General features: G+C 41.7%; 2 protein-coding genes across 2 annotated transcripts in view; one reads left to right on the forward strand and one right to left on the reverse strand.

Annotated features, from left to right (window-relative positions):
- The window catches only part of elapor2a (endosome-lysosome associated apoptosis and autophagy regulator family member 2a), a 38,570-nt gene extending 31,315 nt beyond the window's left edge, over positions 1 to 7,255 (reverse strand). Inside the window, exon 1 of the mRNA XM_077515738.1 lies at positions 6,949 to 7,255. Within this exon, the coding sequence (XP_077371864.1) occupies positions 6,949 to 7,080 (132 nt within the window). The 5' untranslated portion in view covers positions 7,081 to 7,255. The remainder of the gene's footprint in view (positions 1 to 6,948) is intronic.
- LOC144016611 (uncharacterized) lies at positions 6,874 to 18,033 on the forward strand. The gene is made up of 4 exons (XM_077517950.1): positions 6,874 to 7,248; positions 12,019 to 12,440; positions 17,855 to 17,912; positions 17,993 to 18,033. The coding sequence occupies exons 2-4, from the start codon at positions 12,087 to 12,089 to the stop codon at positions 18,031 to 18,033; spliced, it is 453 nt and encodes a 150-aa protein (XP_077374076.1). The 5' UTR covers positions 6,874 to 7,248; positions 12,019 to 12,086.
- The last annotated feature ends 3,428 nt before the right edge of the window (positions 18,034 to 21,461 follow it).

Genomic DNA, 21,461 nt, shown 5'->3' on the forward strand with positions numbered 1-21,461 from the left:
TCCGCCTTCACATCTATGGCAAAAACTGCTTTAGATGGCAATTTTTGTTTTTTTGCACCGTCATTGATTTTAAAGTGATACTTGACTGAGTGAGCTCTTTTCACAGTAAAAAGTCACTATTTCGTCCAGAATTAATTTGATGACTTCATTATTCTTTGATGACTTCATTATTGTTCCACTGCGAACAGTCCAGGGTGTGCCCCGCCTACTGCCCAGAGCCAGCTGGAATAGGCTCCAGTGCCCCCCGGGACCCTTGTGAGGAATAAGCGGTCAAGAAAATGGATAGGTGGATGGATGATTTTTCCATGCAAAATACCCTTCCCCCTCCGTGAGCCGGCACCTTATCGTGGTGGAGTGGTTTGCGTGTCCCAGTGATCCTAGGAGCTATGTTGTCTGGGGCTTTATGCCCCTGGTAGGGTCACCCATGACAAACAGGTCTTAGGTGAGGGGCCAGACTAAGCACGGCTCAAAAACCCCTTATGATGAATAAAATATTTGGAGATACGTTTCCCTTGCCCGGACGCGGGTCACCGGGGCCCCCCTCTGGAGCCAGGCCCGGAGGTGGGGCTCGTTGGCGAGCGCCTGGTGGCCGGGCCTGCACCCATGGGGTGCACAGCCCGAAAAGGCAACGTGGGTCCCCCTTCCCACGGGCTCACCACCGGTGGGAGGGACCAAAGGGGTCGGGTGCAGTGTAGGCTGGGTGGCAGCCAAGAGAGGAGACCTTGGCAGACCGACCCCCGGCTACAGAAGCTGGCTCTTGGGACATGGAATGTCACCTCTCTGGCAGGGAAGGAGCCCGAGCTGGTGTGTGAGGCGGAGAAGTTCCGACTAGACATAGTCGGACTCTCCTCCACACACGGCTTGGGCTCTGGTACCAGTCCTCTCGAGAGGGGTTGGACTCTCTTCCACTCTGGAGTTGCCCACGGTGAGAGGCGCAGAGCAGGTGTGGGCATACTTATTGCCCCCCGGCTCGGCGCCTGTACGTTGGGGTTTACCCCGGTAGACGAGAGGGTAGCCTCCCTCCGCCTTCGGGTGGGGGGACGGGTCCTGACTGTTGTTTGTGCATATGCACCAAACAGCAGTTCCGAGTACCCACCCTTTTTGGAGTCCTTAGAGGGTGTGCTGGAAAGCGCTCCCCCTGGGGACTCCCTCGTCCTGCTGGGGGACTTCAACGCTCACGTGGGCAATGACAGTGAGACCTGGAGGGGCGTGATTGGGAGGAACGGCCCCCCCGATCGGAACCCGAGCGGTGTTCTGTTATTGGACTTCTGTGCTCGTCACGGACTGTCCATAACGAACACCATGTTCAAACATAAGGGTGTCCATATGTGCACTTGGCACCAGGACACCCTAGGCCGCAGTTCGATGATCGACTTTGTAGTCGTGTCATCGGATTTGCGGCCGCATGTTTTGGACACTCGGGTGAAGAGAGGGGCAGAGCTGTCAACTGATCACCACCTGGTGGTGTGTTGGCTCCGTTGGTGGGGGAAGATGCCGGTCCAACCTGGCAGACCCAAACGTATTGTGAGGGTCTGGGAACGTCTGGCGGAATCCCCTGTCAGAAAGAGTTTCAACACCCACCTCCGGCAGAGCTTCTCCCTTGTCCCGGGGGAGGCGGGGCACATTGAGTCCGAATGGGCCATGTTCCGCGCCTCCATTGTTGAGGCGGCCGATCGGAGCTGTGGCCGTAAGGTGGTCGGTGCCTGTCGCGGCGGCAATCCACGAACCCGCTGGTGGACACCAGCGGTAAGGGATGCCGTCAAGCTGAAGAAGGAGTCCTATCGGGCCTTTTTGGCCTGTGGGACTCCGGAGGCAGCTGACGGGTACTGGCTGGCCAAGCGGAACGCGGCTTCGGCGGTTGCTGAGGCAAAAACTCGGACATGGGAGGAGTTCGGTGAGGCCATGGAAAACGACTTCCGAACGGCTTCGAGGAAATTCTGGTCCACCATCCGGCGTCTCGGGAGGGGAAAGCAGTGCACCATTAACACTGTATAGTGGCGATGGTGTGCTGCTGACCTCGACTCGGGACGTCGTGAATCGGTGGGGGGAATACTTCGAGGACCTCCTCAATTCCACCGACACGTCTTCCTTTGAGGAAGCAGAGTCTGGGGACTCTGAAGTGGGCTCTTCGATCTCTGGGGCCGAAGTCACTGAGGTGGTTGGAAAGCTCCTTGGTGGGAGAGCCCCGGGGGTGGATGAGATCCGCCCGGAGTTCCTCAAGACTCTGGATGTTGTGGGGCTGTCGTGGTTGACACGCCTCTACAACATCGCGTGGACATCGGGGACAGTGCCTCTGGATTGGCAGACCGGGGTGGTGGTCCCCCTTTTTAAGAAGGGGGACCGGAGGGTGTGTTCCAACTACAGAGGGATCACACTCCTCAGCCTCCCTGGTAAGGTCTATTCAGGGGTGCTGGAGAGGAGGGTCCGTCAGGAAGTCGAATCTCGGATTCAGGAGGAGCAGTGTGGTTTTCGTCCTGGCCGTGGAACAGTGGACCAGCTCTACACCCTCGGCAGGGTCCTCGAGGGTGCGTGGGAGTTCGCTCAACCAGTCCACATGTGTTTTGTGGATTTGGAGAAGGCGTTCGACCGTGTCCCTCGGGGAGTCCTGTGGGGGGTGCTTCGGGAGTACGGGGTACTGGGCCCCCTGATACGGGCTGTTCGGTCCCTGTACGACCGTTGCCAGAGTCTGGTCCGCATTGCCGGCAGTAAGTCGGGTTTGTTTCCAGTGAGGGTTGGACTCCGCCAAGGTTGCCCTTTGTCACCGATTCTGTTCATAATTTTTATGGACAGAATTTCTAGGCGCAGCCGAGGCGTTGAGGGGTTCCGGTTTGGTGGCCTAGTATTGCATCTCTGCTTTTTGCAGATGATGTGGTGCTGCTGGCTTCATCAAGCCGGGATCTCCAACTCTCACTGGAGCGGTTCGCAGCCGAGTGTGAAGCGGTTGGGATGAAGATCAGCACCTCCAAATCCGAGACCATGGTCCTCAGTCGGAAAAGGGTGGCGTGTCATCTCCGGGTCGGGGATGAGATCCTGCCCCAAGTGGAGGAGTTCAAGTATCTTGGGGTCTTGTTCACGAGTGAGGGTAGGATGGAGCGGGAGATCGACAGGCGGATCGGTGCAGCGTCTGCAGTGGTGCGGACTCTGTATCGGTCCGTCGTGGTGAAGAAAGAGCTGAGCCAAAAGGCGAAGCTCTCGATTTACCGGTCGAGCTACGTTCCCACCCTCATCTATGGTCACGAGCTGTGGGTCGTGACCGAAAGAACGAGATCCCGGATACAAGCGGCCGAAATGGGTTTCCTCAGCAGAGTGTCCGGGCTCTCCCTTAGAGATAGGGTGAGAAGCTCGGTCATCCGGGAGGGACTCAGAGTCGAGCCGCTGCTCCTCCGCGTTGAGAGGAGCCAGCTGAGGTGGCTCGGGCATCTGATTCGGATGCCTCCTGGACGCCTCCCTGGGGAGGTGTTCCGGGCATATCCCACCGGCGGGAGGCCCCGGGCTCGACCCAGGACACGCTGGAGAGACTATGTCTCTCGGCTGGCCTGGGAACGCCTTGGGATCCCGCCGGCGGAGCTGGTTGAAGTGGCTGGGGAGAGGGAGGTCTGGGTTTCCCTCCTAAAGCTGCTGCCCCCGCGACCCGACCTCGGAGAAGCGGTAGTAAATGGATTGATGGAAAATACCCTTCAAAACACATTTTTCCACTTGCTTTCGACTGAAAATGACAATATGTGCTGAGGAAGTAGATGATGACCAGTCACGGCTCACCCGTTTCCTAGGTTTGGTCAGAAATCTGAGCCACGATTGGTCGTTAGCTATTTCCTCAGCACAGGTGATGTCATCTTCAGTCGACAGCAAGTGGCAAAATTAGTTTTTTAAACGTATTACCTGGATTTCTGGACTATACAGCACACCTGATTATAAGCCGCACCCAGCACATTTCTAAAGGAAAAAACATTTTGTACATACATAAGCTACACCTGACAAAAAGCCGTATGTGCCCACATTGAAACATGAGATATTTACAAAGAAAGACGGTACACAGAAAGAGTTTTTAATGGTTTGATAATATACCTTTAGCTTTTCTTTCCAAACAGTGCCTGTGACGCGGCAGAAACACAGCAGCAATACGGTGGTAACACAGCACTAACAGGGCTGCTTAAAAATAACATACCAGTAAAAGTCACTGAGAATGAGTTCATGCTCATTTGATTCATGCACAAAGCGCAAAGTTACATTAAACTTGAGTTTTCCTCGACAAATATATTCCACCTGTCTCACTCTTATCTTTTCTGCCCCTGGCGGCCGTTAGAAAAAATGCATAAATTAGCTGCATCATTGTATAAGTCGCAGGGTTGAAAGCGTGTGACAAAAGTCACGGGAAATTACGGTAACTGTTCATGAAAAATAATGAAGTTATCAGATTAATGATACAAAATATTATCTTCTTACTGTTGAAAATGGCTCAATGAGTGAAGTTTCCCTTTAATCTTTTTGAGAAATATTGTGGCCACAATGGGAAAAAAAAGAAAAAAAAACTGGCATTTTAAATTAAAAAAAAAAAAAGAACAACTTATCTTAAAAAAAAAAAAAAAAGATATACAACTTTTTATCTCAGAAATATGCAACTTTTTACTCTGTAAAATATTTATGACTACAATTTACCTGTAAAATTTGACTTTTGCCTTGTAAACATTTCAAGGTTAATTTAAAAATATACAAAACTTTTTACTTTTAAACTATGGTTAACCAAAAAAAAAAAAAAAAAAAAAAAAAAAAAAAGACCTTTATTCTCAAGAATATGACTTTTCTCTTGAAATTAAAACAACTTCATTCTGGTAATGACTTTCATCACAAATTATATGACTACTGTACGAGTCGATTTACAAAAACTGCAATAATTTAATATACAATTCTATTCATGAATTTTGATGATTTTCATCTAAAAGATACAGGACTCAATCTGAAAAACATAAGACATTTTCCTTATAACATTTCAACTTTAATTTAAAAAATTTAAAATTGTTTCAGTATTACAAACTTTATTCTCATAAATTTAAAATAAATGGCAATATTAGTACATACATACATTACCAATAAAATAATAATTTTTCCCCCGAAAAGCAACCTTTTTCTCAAAAATGTGAGTTAATCCCGAAATATATATATTTTTTTCTTCTGATTACATTGAACTCATAGCGTTACTTTTCCTTTTCAATCCAATAATTTCCTAATTCTTGCCAAATTTTTAAAAAATGTGGCTCTGCAATTGCAATTGTTGATTAATCAATTAATTGAGTTATTTGGCCAGGCCGATTTTTTGTTTTTCGAATACAGAAAGAAAAGTTTTGTTTTTCTTAATAGCTTCCGTAGTTGAAAGCGTGTCAGCCATTTGGAATGAGTTCTGATTTGCAGCATTACACAATGAGGAAATAACAGTCTGTGCCAAGTATGTTTAATTGACACTGGAAATCAAAGTAAGAATGACGACCAAATTGTTTCAGTCATTTCAAATGGAAACACCCTTGCAAGTGTATGTGACTCTTAAAAATGCAGACGGGATTTCAAAAACTCCTTCAAAGATTGCATTTTGAATAACATAAAGTCTTCCGTTTCTTCTTTTCAATAAAGGGGGGAAATTCATTATAATCGGAAACCTGATATATATATATTTTTTTTTTCATTAGATTTATATTTTAAGGCCATACTCGCCCCACCCTAGTAGGCAGTGATTTCAGGAATGCTGCCCATCTATCTCAGGGACCAGTATGACACCAGTGCAGGCTTCAGAGGAGGTGTTGAGCTGATCCAGAGCAGTTGGACGGGAAAAAAACAGTCCATGCAGGAAACTGATAAGCACACAGCGGCCCAAGTTCAAAACACTGGAGCAAGGAAGCACTCATGAGTCAAGTTCTGGCAGAGGTGTCCAAACTAGGGCGCAAGAGCCATTTGCACCCCCTGTTGTTCATTTATTATCAGCCTGTGGCAAAATCAAAATCAACAATTGACATGACCCGTGTCGTTTGCCTGCACTGGACAATAAAACCTATCTAGGCTAGACGGAAAGGCAAGAAAGCGATAATAGCACACTAGTTTTATATTTTCTAAGGTTGCAAAAATGCAAAGAAGCTGTTTATACAACATTTCTACACATTAGACCCTGTTGATTAAGGAATATAATTTAGATACAGCAGAAAATGTTGATTTGCAAACAAATACATAAGATAAAAATGAATGCTTTATGCTGTATCTAAATTATCTTCATTCATCAGGGCGTAATGAATAGAAATATTACCACTTTAGTGTATAAACAGCTTCATTACTTTCCTCAGCACAGATTGTTCTTGTTTTGGTTCTGAACATTGAGATGATTCTGTTGGTATTCAGTCTTTTGTTTTTACATGAAAAATAATGGACTTCTTGCTTAATCATCTAGCATAGCTTTTACTTACCTGCACTAATGGAAGTTAGTTTTACTGAGATAAATAAGTGGCACCTCGAATTACTCTAAGGATTTGCTCTGTCCATTTTTGCCTTGTTTGGGTTCTCTCAAGTGAGCAAAATGTTCTAACTCGTGCAGATATTTTTGTGCTGGGGAGTTTTCTGGGGGTATAACATAATAAGGCCTTTCCAGTCATTTCAATGGCGAACATTGATGGGAGTTACGAGTGACTTGAGTTTTAAGTGTGGTCAAAGAACCAATTAAAATCATAAACTAATCACTAATATATAAACGAAGACTGTCAAAGTCTGGACACCCATGTGTGAGATCATATTTAAGACTTGTCGGGAAACCGGAAATGTGCAGGGTTTGTTTTGTTGCCCCCCAACCCCCCAGAGGGGCCATTGTACGTCACACACAGCCCAGTGCACAATCGGTAATGAAAGGTGGGAATGGGTGAGGAATTAAGCGTGAATGGAGCGTGAATAATTGTGAATTAAGTGCGCATCGCTCACCTCCGTGCATTGCCGCTGTGTCTCGGCCCCGTCAATCATTGTCAGCGTGCAGCAGAGGAAGACAAGGACGATGGCGAGGAGGCGTTGGATGTGGATGGTGAGAGCCCAGCTGGCGACGAACCGAGCCGGCATTTTTGAGCATCCAAGGAGCGAGAGCAATAAATAATTGAGATAAATATAATTGTTTTTGGGGTTTAAACGGCATTCAAATGCATGCTTCTGTCTCCGCCAATTTGCCAGGAACGCCACCTGCGATTATCCTCGGACAGCGCTCTCCCGCGGAGCTCCGCGTCTGTCAAGGTAACAAGGGAAAAGTACTTCCGAGTATGAATTTTCAAAATAAATCAATGCCCAATCCACTCGTCATTTTTGACCAGCCTCGCCTTCTTGTTTTGTTTTGTTTTGTTTTGTTTTGTTATATTATCGTTATATTAGACGTCATAGTACTAAAACAGTTGAACGAAAACGCCCTTTTTTTCTATTATAATAAAACCCACTAGTGCTTTATTTTGAAAGAAAAACTTAAAAGCACTGAAGCGTGTTACCGATTATGCCACAATGTGATTTAAATCTGCAGCTAACCACAATCGTGTGACGCCTTAGTGACGTCGACCAGGATAATAATTATCTTACGGCGAACAATAACAAATCAAATATAGAAAACTTATTATCCTTATAACTCAACCCTGACTATTCTCAAATATCGTGTCAAACGGTTATTAGCGTCCCCACCCACACTTTTTTTTTTTTTTTTTTGATTGTCATTGAAGTATTCACGTTGACCACAGGGAAGTCTAACAACAACCGTAGTTCACTTGTGGGAAGCGTTTACTGCTACTGGTGTACGAATTGTGTTGTTATTGTCAGCAAAAACAATCAGCCAATAAAAATGGATTGTATTAAGCCCATTAAACCCGTGAGGTTTGTTGTGCCAAAACAAACAAAAAAAAGAAGCAAAAGTCTGAGCGTCACCGCAACATGAGGAAGAGCAAACGAGGGAGCTTAAACAGGAAGCGTAAAGTGAGTTGTTTCTACCTCAGTAAGTTTTGCTTGATTTTTTTTTTGTTGTGTTTATGCTTCAAGAAGTTTTGCTTGATTTTTTTTTTTTTTGTAGTTTTGTTTATGCTTCAAGAGGTTTTGCTTGATTCTTTTTAGTTTTGTTGACGCTTCAAGAAGTTTTGCTCGATTCTTTTTGGCACAAATCTGATTCCATATGCTGCCACCTACTGTAATGGATGTGCAATTACACTTTACTCTAGAAATAAAGAAATAAAACATTTGCTGGGGTACCCCAAGCCCCCACAACCCTATTTGAGAAACATTGTACTAGTAGTAAAAGGAGAATAAGGAGTGGTGGGAGTAACAGTAGTAGAGAATGGGAGTAAGCTTAGTTGTAGTAGTATTGAATCAAAACATTATTCAGGGCACACGCACATTTCTCTCCACAGCATAACAAAAAGACAACAAACGAAATCTGATACACTTGAACAGTTAACTGGTGATTGCTATGACTTGCTTTATTATATTATGCATGATGTCGATCTTAACTTTTTGTTTTGCATTTCAGCTGAGTGACAGGCAGCATCTCCCAGCACTATTGTCTCTTAACATCGATATGAGTGAGTACCTTTTGTATATATATGTGTATATATATATAAATATATATATATATATATATATATATATATATATATATATATATATATATATATATATATATATATATATATATATATATATATATATATATGACCACGTGTGTCTGTTATTGAAAAGCTACAGTCTGTAATTGAGCCACCAAATGAAGAAAGCTCCATTCCTCTTCTACTTTCTCTTTCTGACTATCACTTACCTTGTCCGCCTGTAACCAGAGCCTTCTTGTCCGCCTCCGTATTCAACCATCTGTAACCTTAAGATAACCTCTACACTTTTCTTTGTGCTGCTCTGCGGTCAGATGAATCATTTATTAGCGCTGTCCAAGTGCAGGGTAAGCGTGTTATCAACTGACCCTAGATCCAACGGTAATTGGAGTGCCCGCCTCCATGTGTGTAACCACGTGACCTGTCAGTTTGTCCAAGCACACCAGGAATTACCTGATGGAGTAATAAGAAACTTGTAAACGAAGATGCACACACCAAGATCCTGAGAGGAAATGACAACAAGGTGCTGGCCGAGGGGTTCTTTCTTGCATGCTGATGGTTGGGAATGTTCCTGATATAACAAATTGAAAGAAATGATAACCTAGTGATGGTGGCATCTGGAGACCCCTACGAATGGCACATCTGCCAAGTGACTAGTGGACAACTGCGTCGGAGAAAACTTCATAGCAATCATCCTGGATTAACAGCCTCATGTAGAGACACACCTTTATTTTGTCTTTATTTGAGATTATGTAGTGTTTATCCTGTTTAGAGTTGTGGGAGAGCCTAGCCCACCTGACTTGAGGCCAAACACAGACTTCACTCTGGACTGATAGCCAGTCAAGCACTGAGGTCAGGCAAGTGAACCACTACATCAATGACTGTCAAACTTTTTTACACCCATTACCAGAGGTGGGTAATCCAGGTCCAGAAAGTAAAAACCCTGCCACAGTTTGGCTTTAGTCACAGGAGGTTCTACTTGACCGATTGGTAAGTAACTTGTTTACCTGCTGGTTGATTAGATGCACCTGTGGCTAAAGATATATTTATATATACACACATATATATACAAAAGGTACTCACTCATATCGATGTTAAGAGACAATAGTGCTGGGAGATGCTGCCTGTCACTCAGCTGAAATGCAAAACAAAAAGTTAAGATCGACATCATGCATAATATAATAAAGCAAGTCATAGCAATCACCAGTTAACTGTTCAAGTGTATCAGATTTCGTTTGTTGTCTTTTTGTTATGCTGTGGAGAGAAATGTGCGTGTGCCCTGAATAATCTTTTGATTCAATACTACTACAACTAAGCTTACTCCCATTCTCTACTACTGTTACTCCCACCACTCCTTATTCTCCTTTTACTACTAGTACAATGTTTCTCAAATAGGGTTGTGGGGGCTTGGGGTACCCCAGCAAATGTTTTATTTCTTGGCGCACCAGACCCAACATGACCAACAGCAAAATACACTAGTGTAGTATAGGCCTAATTGTTCGTCAAAAAAATAAAAAAAATAAATAAAAGAGAGAGACAGGATTTGCTCTTTTAAATAATATTTAGTAATATTATTGTAACCCACTGTGACATCATGCAGTTTGAACATTAACACTGCACTTCAATGATTCAATTGAAATGTATTTCATATATAAGTTAAATGAATTTGATGCAGTGATAATTTCGTCAACTAAAAATTTTCGTCATTTTGAAATGAAACAAAAACTAAAATAGAAGCCATTCATTGAGACTGTAACTATAACTAAAATTGACTGAGTTTTTGTTAATGACTAAAACGAAAATTAAAACAACACAGTAACAAAAATTCACACAATTCAATCAGAAGGATGAAGGCGGGTGGGAGATAAGAACCACTCAGAAACTATTCAGTGTTCACTGCACTTTATTTAATGTTTAAACATGTTTACATTCATTGTGCAGCTGTAAAATTAATCTCGAGCAATTATGCACTTTTTTTTTTAATTTAGGTGAAAATGAAGATGGCACATTGTCAGTTCAACATGTTTCATTGAAACAATTAATAAAGACATTGTTGTATTAAATGTGTCGTGCGTGTTAGACAGTTACAAATAGGTGTGTTATAATTTTCTGTATAAAAGTTGAAATGTATGATGAATGATAATGTTGACAAAATTGTCAATTTAGTCGACTAAAATTGCTCTTTTTTTTCATCGACTAAAATAGCTTTTTATTTTTGGTTGACTAAAATTGGATTAAAACTAAAATATAATCAGATGACTAAATTATGACTAAAACATTAATTAATTTTAGTCAAAAGACTATAACTAAAACTAAATTAAAATTTCTTATCAAAATTAACACTGATTTGATGTAAATATTTCAAAACACAAAGTGCTTACGATTAATTGCAAATGTATTGTATTGTGTACATACATACACACATGCATACAGTCATACGAAAAATATACTGCACTTGAAAAGTAAAAAGTGCACTACGCATACAGTACAAAGTATAAAACTATTTATTTTTTTTAATTTTTTTTAAGGCTTCATGCTTAGCTACAATGTTCCATTCTGTTGTGTATAAATTCAATGTCATAAATTTGATTGAATTTTGAAATTGAAACTCGGATGGAAAGCAGTTCAGCATGAATGCAAATGCATTTTACGAAATAGTTAAAGGGATACTTCACTTATTTAGCCCATTATAGCAATAAAAAGTTAATATTTTTGTCTATAATTAATTTGATACTTTCATTATTTTTCACATACAATTAGTACCTTTAAAAACACATTTTTATTTTTTTTATTTTATTTTTTGTAACCACTCATACACACATGCAAGCTTACTTCACGTAGCCACATGGGGTCTCCCAGGCGGAGGAGCGAACCCGCACCAACCGGCACTGAAGGCAAGTGACGGTTCCACTCCTCCACCTGGAGCCCTTAAAAACACATTTTGCAACTTGCTGTCGACTGAAAATGACATCACAAGGGCTCAGGTAACCAATCACAGCTCACATGTTTTCTAGGTTTGGTCCTGTGACATTCACAAGCAGAGCTGTGATTGGTTACCTGAGCCCTTGTGATGTCATTTTCAGTCAATAGCAAGTTGCAAAATGTGTTTTTAAAGGTACTAATTGTACATGAAAAATAATGAAAATGTCAAATTTATTATAGGCAAAATATTAATGTTTGACTGCCAAAAATGGCTAAATAAGTAAAGTATCTCTTTAAATACATTAGAAGGCAGTGATTCTTTAGCATACCACTAGAGGGAGCCTGCGTACCAATTGTTTTACATCAACCTGGTGCCTCTTGCATATGACATTGGGTGAAAGGCAGAGGCAGACACCCTGGACTGGTCACCAATCTGCTTGCATGGATGTCAGGCATGTGAATCCCTCCACCATTATTGGCATTTTATTTGACTTTATTTTACTTACAGATGTGCTACTCGCACCCCCACATTAGAAAAACGCCTTGGGCCACAGGATCTCACATCCATCTCCCATCATGCACGGACTCCCATGCCCATCCCTAGGCCGTTGTTTCGGCTACCTCTCCGACTCTAACAGCGATCCAGCTCTTGATCCAGAATCTGACGAGTGTCAAATTCATCAGCTGGACCCTGTGACGGCCCAGCCGGACATCCCTTCATCTCAGCAGAAGTCTCAAGCGACCCTCGACTGTTTCTCCTCACAAGAAACTAATGGAACTAATTCATCACACAACCCTCAAGACAAAGATGATACTGCTTTTTGCCTTTCATCCAGCTCGGAGTACGATGTTGAAGAGGAGTTTTGTGGAGAAATGGAGCTCAAATACTCTCATATCCCCAGACCCTCCATTATTACGAGACACCCAAAGGTACTGTAAAAACCTTCTGTGTTGACTTTTTGATAATTTTTTATTCTGTTTTCCTGCTTTTTACTTACATGAACAATACAAGATATAGGTGTGCTATATCTCTATCTATGCTACATCAAGAGTGATCGATCTTGGTCCACGGGGCTTGAGTCCTACGTTTTTTGTTTGTTTGTTTTTTTTTGTTTTTTTCCCCTCCTTCATAACACCTGAGTCAAATGATCAGGATCTTTTATCAGGCTTCTGCAGCACTTGCAGATGAGCTGATCATTTGATTCAGGTGTGATGAAGGGGGGAAACATTGAAAATATGCAGGACTCCGACCGCAAGGACCAAGATTGCCCACCCCTGGTCTACATTTATAAATTGAATCAAGAAAATTGGGAGGAAAGGTTATATCCTCAATATAAACGTCAGTCTTTGGAGAGTCTTTTGGTTCAAATGGCCTTGGGGTCAAAGAAAATATTTCATCATCTATATATAAAAAGTTCAACTAGTAACAACATTAGTAGCAACAACATTTTACTGTATATGCATTGCATACCCACAAGGGGGCGTAATAGACCAAATGATGTCATCCATCGGTTGAGCATTGCTCCTTGTCCGTTGAGCATTGCTCCTTGTCCATCCGAGCAGAGGCGGCAAGAGTACTCTTGTTGAAAAGATAACAACTCTGGTCAACATAGAACTTCTATAATAGAAGTACTGATTCAGTTTTTTTTTGTAGTGACTATTAGAAGAAAAAAAATACAGTCTTAAATGTTTTCAAGTACAAATTGCAAAGAGTCTTCAGTTACAAGTAGAGAGTACAGTATCTTTTTTCAAATGTAGGTTGTAAAAGGATGCCCCCCCCCCCCCAAAAAAAAAACAAAAAAACAAAAAAAAAACGTAAGTGCATGTATGTTAATACAATTTTTAAAAGTATTTGTTACATCCCACAAATCCCACGACTACATCCCAGAAGACTAGAGTTCAGTCTACAATGCCAGTTTGTTTGGTGTGAAGACCCACACATCCCACTCACACTTTGATGTCTCAATGTTCAGACAGTCTTTCCTAATCTGTGCACGTGTGCTTGCATGCAGGCCGGGATGACACATCATGTACCATAAACTGTGTCCACAGGGGACGATCAATAATACTGATAATCAGTGGGAAATGGCCAATGATGAGAATGCAGGAGACAGTCCACGTTTTTGAGTATGAATCCGAGAAATTATGCTGAACGATGACTGCTTGAGTGGAAATAGAATGTGATTAGTGAAAATTTGCATTTTCGTTGAACAAATCCATTTCAAACATGAAGAGTTTGCAGCGTTCAGCCATTTGCAGCACATTTGTCCTTCTCCGCCAGCGTACCGCCAAAAGCTATGAGAGTGTTCATGAACAGACAGGTCAATGGGTGAAACATCGGGCACCTCTAGTCCAGTGCGTCTCAATATCTTTTAACCCAAAACACCTTACAAACACTTGGAACCACCGTAATTACCAACAGAAAATTAAAGTAGCACAGTATCAGGTTTCATCAAAAATGAAGCAAATGTTTTCTAATAGAAAATATAGTTAATGTTATGCATGTATTGTTATTTTTCTCTGCTGATTGGCTGGCACTAATTACTTTCCCTGTGTAAACACCACAATAAATTGCCTGCTTTGTCCATCCATCCATCTTCTTGACCGCTTATTCCTCACAAGGGTCACGGGGGGAGCTGGCGCCTATCTCAGCTGGCTCTGGGCAATAGGCAGGGGACACCCTGGACTGGTTGCCAGCCAATCGCAGGGCACGCAGAGACGAACAACCATCCACACTCACAAGCACACCTAGGGACAATTCGGGGCGCCCAATTAACCTGCCATGCATGTCTTTGGAATGTGGGAGGAGACCGGAGTAGACGGAGAAGACCCACCCGGGCACGGGGAGAACATGAAAACTCCACCCAAGAAGGCCAGAGCCTGGACTTGAACCCAAATCCTCAGAATTGTGGAGGCGGACGTGCTAACCACTCGTCGACCATGCCGCCCACCTGCTTTGTCATTTAGCTATAATAAAAACCTCACTTATAGGCTGGGAAATGCAAACATGGCAACAAAAAAAGACGAGGCAAGGCAAGTTTATTTGTATAGCACATTTCATACACAAGGCAACTCAATGTGCTTTACACAAGGAAAGACAACACATAAGCATCAACAAACAGTAGTTAACATTCAGAGGAAGAAAAATAAATGAAAATAGGTTACAAAATTTATTAAAAAGAACATACAATAACAATCTTAAAACATTATTCAACAAACTTTAAAACATTTAACATAAGGAAGTTTAAAATAAAAAAATAAAAAAAACACTTAATTAAAGCTGTTTAAATGTCCCTAATCAAAGGAATAAGAAAAAAGCAAAGTTTTTAACCTGGATTTAAAAGCATTTACGCTCGGGGCTGACTTCACTTCTGTTGGTAGCCTATTCCATCTGTGTAGAGCATAATAGCTAAATGCAGCGTCACCATGTTTGCTTCGAACTCTGGGTTCCACTAGTTGGTCCAAGTCTGTAGATCTCAGAGCCCTGCTGGGTTTGTACTCAATCAGCATTTCTTGGATATATTCAGGACCCAAACCATTTAGTGATTTATAGACGAGTAGCAGAACTTTAAAATCGATTCTACAGCTGACTGGGAGCCAGTGTAAATCCTTAAGTACTGGAGTAATATGTTATGATCTTTTTGTTTTGGTCAGAACTCGAGCTGCAGCATTCTGATTGAGCTGCAATTGTCTCATGTTCTTTTGAGAGAGTCCAGTCAGAAGACCGTTACAGGAATCTAGTCTGCTGGAGATAAAAGCATGGATAAGCTTCTCTTGGTCTGCTTGACGCATGCAGTCCTTCAGTCTGGATATGTTTTTCAGCTGGTAAAAGGCTATTTTAGTGATGAATTCACTATGATTGCTGAAGGTCAGGTCTGAGTCTATTAGTACCCCAAGATTTCAAACTTGGTCTTTAGTTTCTAAAGACAGTGACTCAAGCTGTTTTTTAACAGCAATCCTCTTTTATTTGTTGCCGAAAACAATGAGCTCCGTTTTGTTTTCGTTCAGCTGAAGGAAATTTTGGTTCATCCAGTTGTTAACTTGCTCTAGCGAATGACACAATGCGTTAATAGAACTGCTGTCATTTGGGGACATAGATAAATACAGTTGTGTGTCATCTGCATAACTATGATAGTCAACATCGGTGTTCTGAAGCATTTGACCCAAAGGTAACATATACAGACTGAACAACAGGGGTCCAAGGACTGACCCTTGAGGGACCCCACATGTCATGGCCTTTCGATCAGATTCAAAATTTCCAATGGTCACAAAGTAACTCCTTTCCTCCAAATAGGACCTGAACCATTTAAGGACTGTTCCATTTAACCCCACCCAAGTTTCCAGCCTGTCCAACAGTATATTATGATCAATCGTGTCAAATGCTGCACTGAGGTCCAACAAGACGAGCACTGATACCTTCCCTGCATCAGTGCTCAATCTTATATCGTTCAGTACTTTAATCAGAGCTGTTTCTGTACTGCGATGAGGTCGGAACCCTGATTGGAATTTATACAAAAGTCCGTTTAAGCTCAAGAAATTGCTGAGTTGATTAAAAACCACTTTTTCAACTATTTTAGTTACGAAGGGAAGGTTTGCGATTGGTCTATAATTTGCTAGCAGGGAGACATCCAGTGTTCTCTTTTTTTTAGAATGGGCTTCACGGCGGCTACTTTCAGAGATTTAGGAAGCTCACCTGATTGAAGTGAGCAGTTATTTATTTGCTGTAAATCGATCTGAACAGATTTCACATTGGTTTTGAAAAACAGACTATTTATGGTTGACATTTGCCATTTAGTTCAATAATCTGATGTTGTCTTAGGTATCTTGCACAACGACTGCAGCGTTGATCTCAAAGGTTCAAAATTCCATGTTTGTGAGCGTTGTGCAAACTGAGCATTTATCACTGACCTGTTATGTGTGCACATGCAATGGCTAAAACTGTACTCTGAAATCTGTCTTTGTATAGTAGTCACAATGATAAGCTTCACACAAGAATGTCTGATATGATAACACCATTCTTCAGTGTGACTTATCTGTGCGTGCGCATACACACACACATGTGCGTGTATGGGCCCCACAATGTAGCAAAGACAAAGACACGCACACACGCAGACTCACAAACTATCACAAATGACAGCTATTAAGCAAACTGTCGGGTTTTTTGTTTTGTTTTTTTTGTTTTTGTTTTTTAACAGAGTGCATAGAAGAACATGATCCTCCCCCCCAGTGAAGCATTCATATGAAAACATGGTGTTCTCGTGCAAAATCACCTGAGTTATATGCAGACATTTAGCAGGAAATTGTATTGCCATAGTATGCATGGGTGCCACTAACCACTGTGTGTTTGTTTTTTTAATTACTTACTAAAAAGAAGCCATGCGTGTTTCTACAATTATACTAATGCTGATCATACATGCAAACTTTTTGGTAGGAGTCAGTTTTGAGCTTTTCACAATTCCGTCCAAATGGATTTGAGAATGAATAATGTGATCACTGGTAAGTGTAGTGGTTCACATAGCTCAGTATGTGGTCTACCTTATGTGCTAAAAGTCAGCTGATAATGGGACCAGATGGATGGATGGACTGTGTGCTGAATGGATGTACTGTATCATGTATGATGATAGACAAAAGATGGAATGAGAATAAATGGTATAACATGGACAACACGGTGGATGACTGGTTAGCACGTCCACCTCCCAGTTCTGAAGACTCTGGTTCAAGTCCAGGCTCCAGCCTTCCCTGGTGGAATTTGCATTTTTTCCCTGTGCCTGTGTGGGTCTTCTCCGGGTACTCCGGTCTCCTTCCACATTCCAAAGACATGCATGGCAGGTTAATTGGGCGCTCCGAATTGTCCCGAGGTGTGCTTGTGAGTGTGATTGGTTGTTCGTCTCTGTGTGCCCTGCGATTGGCTGGCAACCAGTCCAGGGTGTACCCCGCCTACTGCCCAAAGCCAGCTGAGATAGGCTCCAGCACCCCCCGCGACCCTTGTGAGGAATAAGCGGTCAAAAAAATGGATGAATGGAAGGTATAACATGCTGTCAGAAAGTCTTAAAACTGCACAATCTCCACCATGTTTGCCGCATGATGTGGTATTCTTTGGATCATTGATTTTTACTTATATATCTCTTATAATTACCAACAAGTTGTCGTTGGTTTCATCTGTCCAAGTGTTCTAATTTCTGATTGTTCCCTGATGACATTACAGAGCCCATAATGTTAAATTATTAATTTTATCCAAATATACATGAAACCACATGTCACATATATTGCCTCTCTGCTGCAATGCCCTCCGGGTGACTGACTTCAATCCTCTTTGTCTTCTCTTCCCACACACTCCATTCCAGGAAGCGGCAACTGACAGGACAGCCTCCAGAAGAGAGACAGAGGATGGGCCGTTATCAGGTATGGAAAACAAAACCAGCTTCCTCCTCTGCTCTTTTGCCTATGTCGGCGCTGATACGAACTGGAAAAAATGTCCCCAGCGTGGTGTTCCTTTGCTGATGGAAAAACAACTTGGATTTGATGAGAAGGGGAAAGTATTCCAGAGGAAATAACCGGGTGACACACTCATGACCTCTCGTGTGTATGAGTGTTGAGCTGGCAGTTTCCATGACAAGGGTGCGCTCAAACCAGAGAGTTAAGTGGCTGATTCGTAATGATGTGATTGACAATGTGTGGCCATGCGTGCAAAATGGATATTAAAGCAAACCGACGGGATGGCGCAAAACAAAGACACGCTTGCCCCAGCTGCTGGCGCCCTTTTGTTGTCTTTTGTTTCATGGGCTATTTTTAATAGCAATAAATGTTTTCTAATATTTGGAGTACAAATAATTCTTGCAAAAACAACCTGAATACATAATACAATACAATAAGACTTTATTAGCTCTGTAATGGTTTTATATTAGCAAACTGTACATGCACAATTCGGATGATATGAGAATTTTTGAATGTGAAGAAACTGCATTAAGAATATGCAAAATGATTGTACTATTTGACCACTGTACATGAGTAGGAATAACTACACTGTAAAAGTGGATGTATGAATAAAAGGCAGCAATGATGATCAGCATCATTATATCTGCTAATTATGTATGAGTGATAAAAACGGTGGAAAATAAATGCAACAGGAACTGGCAACTGAACCACCTGCATGTGAGTAATGAAAACTGTGAATGTGAATGAAAGGCAACAAGAATAGTAAGCAGCATTGTATGTTTCAAAAGTACGTGAGTAATAAATACTATACACAGATGTGTATATCACCTGTTCATAAATACGTAAATATTGTACAAACCGGTTTGTAATAACTGTAATAAAGGCTACCTGTTAGCTGGGTTTGGTCACGTGACATTCGAAAGCTTAGTGCCTTAGGCACTATGATGTCGTTTTCAGTTGACAGGAGGTGGCAAAATGGCTGCCCCCAGAGATGGATAGAGATGTTTAGATAAGTAACAGTGCATACATTATTGTAAAGAATTTTTTTTTTTTTTTACTGGACTTCCTTTTTAAAGCAGTGAACCATGCCCATGTTTTTTTTTTTTTAACGAGGGAAAAAAATGCTTTACCACACTCCACTATCTATCTGTCAGTAATGTTTCACTGACCCGAACCAGCATTTGAGATGCTTTTAAAGGATTAATACCTTTTAACTGTGCCACAAAAATGTCAACAAACAAAAACAAGTGACAATCAAAAGTATATTCATAACACAGGCTCTCTCTCTCGTTAGGAATAAAACCTTTGCCTTGTTTTTTGTATTTATGAGCACTAAAAGTGTACTAAACTGTATTTTAATGTTGGTCATAATGGTGGTACATGTAGCGCTAAATTGTTGTTGGTTTTTTGTTTTTTTTTGTTTTTTGTTTTTTTGGGTTGGTGCTTGGTGTAAAATTTTTTGAAACCCCAGCCCTAAGGAGTGGTGTGAGTGTAGCACTGCCACAAACGTGCACACACTTGTCACACTGACCTTGATTTCCTGCCACCAGAGACAATGTGTGTAGAAGGGGCCTACTGTCCACTAAGTTCTGCTTATTCAGCTTGTCCACACAAAAAACGTGGACGTAAGAAGCATGAACTACTGTAGAATTGCATGATATCTTTTTGTCCCTACAATATAATTTCAAATAATCCATGATCAAAATACAGAAACATACACCTGTTGTGAAAATTTAAATTATACTTGTATTTGTCCAGAGATAAAATGTAACTCTTACTGTAGTGTAGTGTAGTGTAGTGTAGTGTAGTGTAGTAGAAGTGCTTCAAAAAATAATTCAAATATAAAAAAATAAGTTGTATCTCTAAAATACACGCACCCCTGTTACTAAATCACTTTTAGCCATCTAGGGAAAGAGGAAAAAGTGTGAGCTGCATGACGCAGCAGAAATTATTTCATCAAGCTATTTGCTAATGTTTTTCAAGTGCCTGAGTACTTTTAACAGTGTTGGGTTACTTTTGACCCAATTGTTTTTAGAGTGAAGAAATAAAAAAATAATAATAATAAATATAATAATAATAATAATAATACTAATAATAATAATAATAATAATAATGTGCCCGCGTGGGTCTTCTCCAGGTGCTCCGGTCTCCTCCCACATTCCAAAGACATGCAAGGCAGGTTAATTGGGCGCTCCGAATTGTCCCTAGGTGTGCTTGTGTGCGTGGATGGTTGTTCGTCTTTGTGTGCCCTGCGGTTGGCTGGCAACCAGTCCAGGTTGTCCCCTTCCCATTGTCCACAGCCAGCTGAGATAGGCTCCAGCGACCCTTGTGAGGAATAAGCCGTCAAGACAATGGATGGATGGATAATAATAATTTTAGCTACCATTGATGATTGAGTTCGATTAATTTGTTTTTCCTGAAAACATAACAAAAATACATTAAAAAAACTAAATAAATAAATGGTCTGTTTTTCAAAAATGTTGGTGCCGAAACTTTCTTCTGTTGTGGCCCACATTTCCGAAACATGCACATTAGTTTCATTGGAGAGAGATTCTGAGTGGATGGATGGATGGATGGATGGATGGATGGATGGATGGGACGGACGGACAGACACGGATGTATGGATTGTGCAGAAGTACCAAATGAAGCATCTAATGCAATTCCAGCGCAAGTGTAATCAAATGCTGTGACATTTGCCAAGCTTTTAAGTGTGAAACTTAAGGATGATGTGCTTAACTGGCACCCTATGTGGCAGAAACTGGAGTCCATCATGGTAGATATTTCATCCTTTACTGTATGGCTACTGAGCCATCTGTTCATACTCCTGATGGCAGTCATTAAGACTAAGTAGAAATCCCCGCCACTGTAAAGCTCGATAAATCTGCATGGCTTGACCAGTAATAACAGCCTGCCCCGAGTGAAAACACCCAAAGGCTGCCATTTAATTTGTGTATGCCGAGCTTTTGACGAACACATGTGAACTGAACATGCATGCAAATGTTGCATGCAGACGTCAGAAAAACAAAACAAAACATAAGGCCATACGGTCTGTAATTTACTCCTCTGTGCTTCGCTGCAGGGTGTAATCATTTGAATAGAATACATATGTGGTTGTTGTCACCTTTCGAGTGGTAGCAAAAGTTGTCACATTTGAGTAGAAGTATGTGTGGAATAAAAGAGTGGTAAAAGTCAAAGTACTGATTAAACTGTGGACCAGGGCTTCGGGGTGGCATGACCGCTTTAGAGTGCCTCGTTGTCAGTGCATGCATGTCACTGAGAGAAGACAAAGAACAAAGTTTTTAAAAAAAATCTTCATACTGGTGGGACTGTCTCAGAGTGCCTCGTTGTTACAGCATGGAAAATCTTCATGGCGACCCAGTGGGATATATTTGAACCACGTAGTCACTGTATTTGTAAGCATAAGAAAGGCAGTTCTATTTGATTGATACGATATAAATAAAGATGTCTTGGCTTGACTTGACTTGACAGTTAAGCAGGGCATGGTCTCAGTGCATT

The sequence above is a fragment of the Festucalex cinctus genome, chromosome 3 (genome assembly GCF_051991245.1).
Source record: "Festucalex cinctus isolate MCC-2025b chromosome 3, RoL_Fcin_1.0, whole genome shotgun sequence".
NCBI lineage: Eukaryota > Metazoa > Chordata > Actinopteri > Syngnathiformes > Syngnathidae > Festucalex > Festucalex cinctus.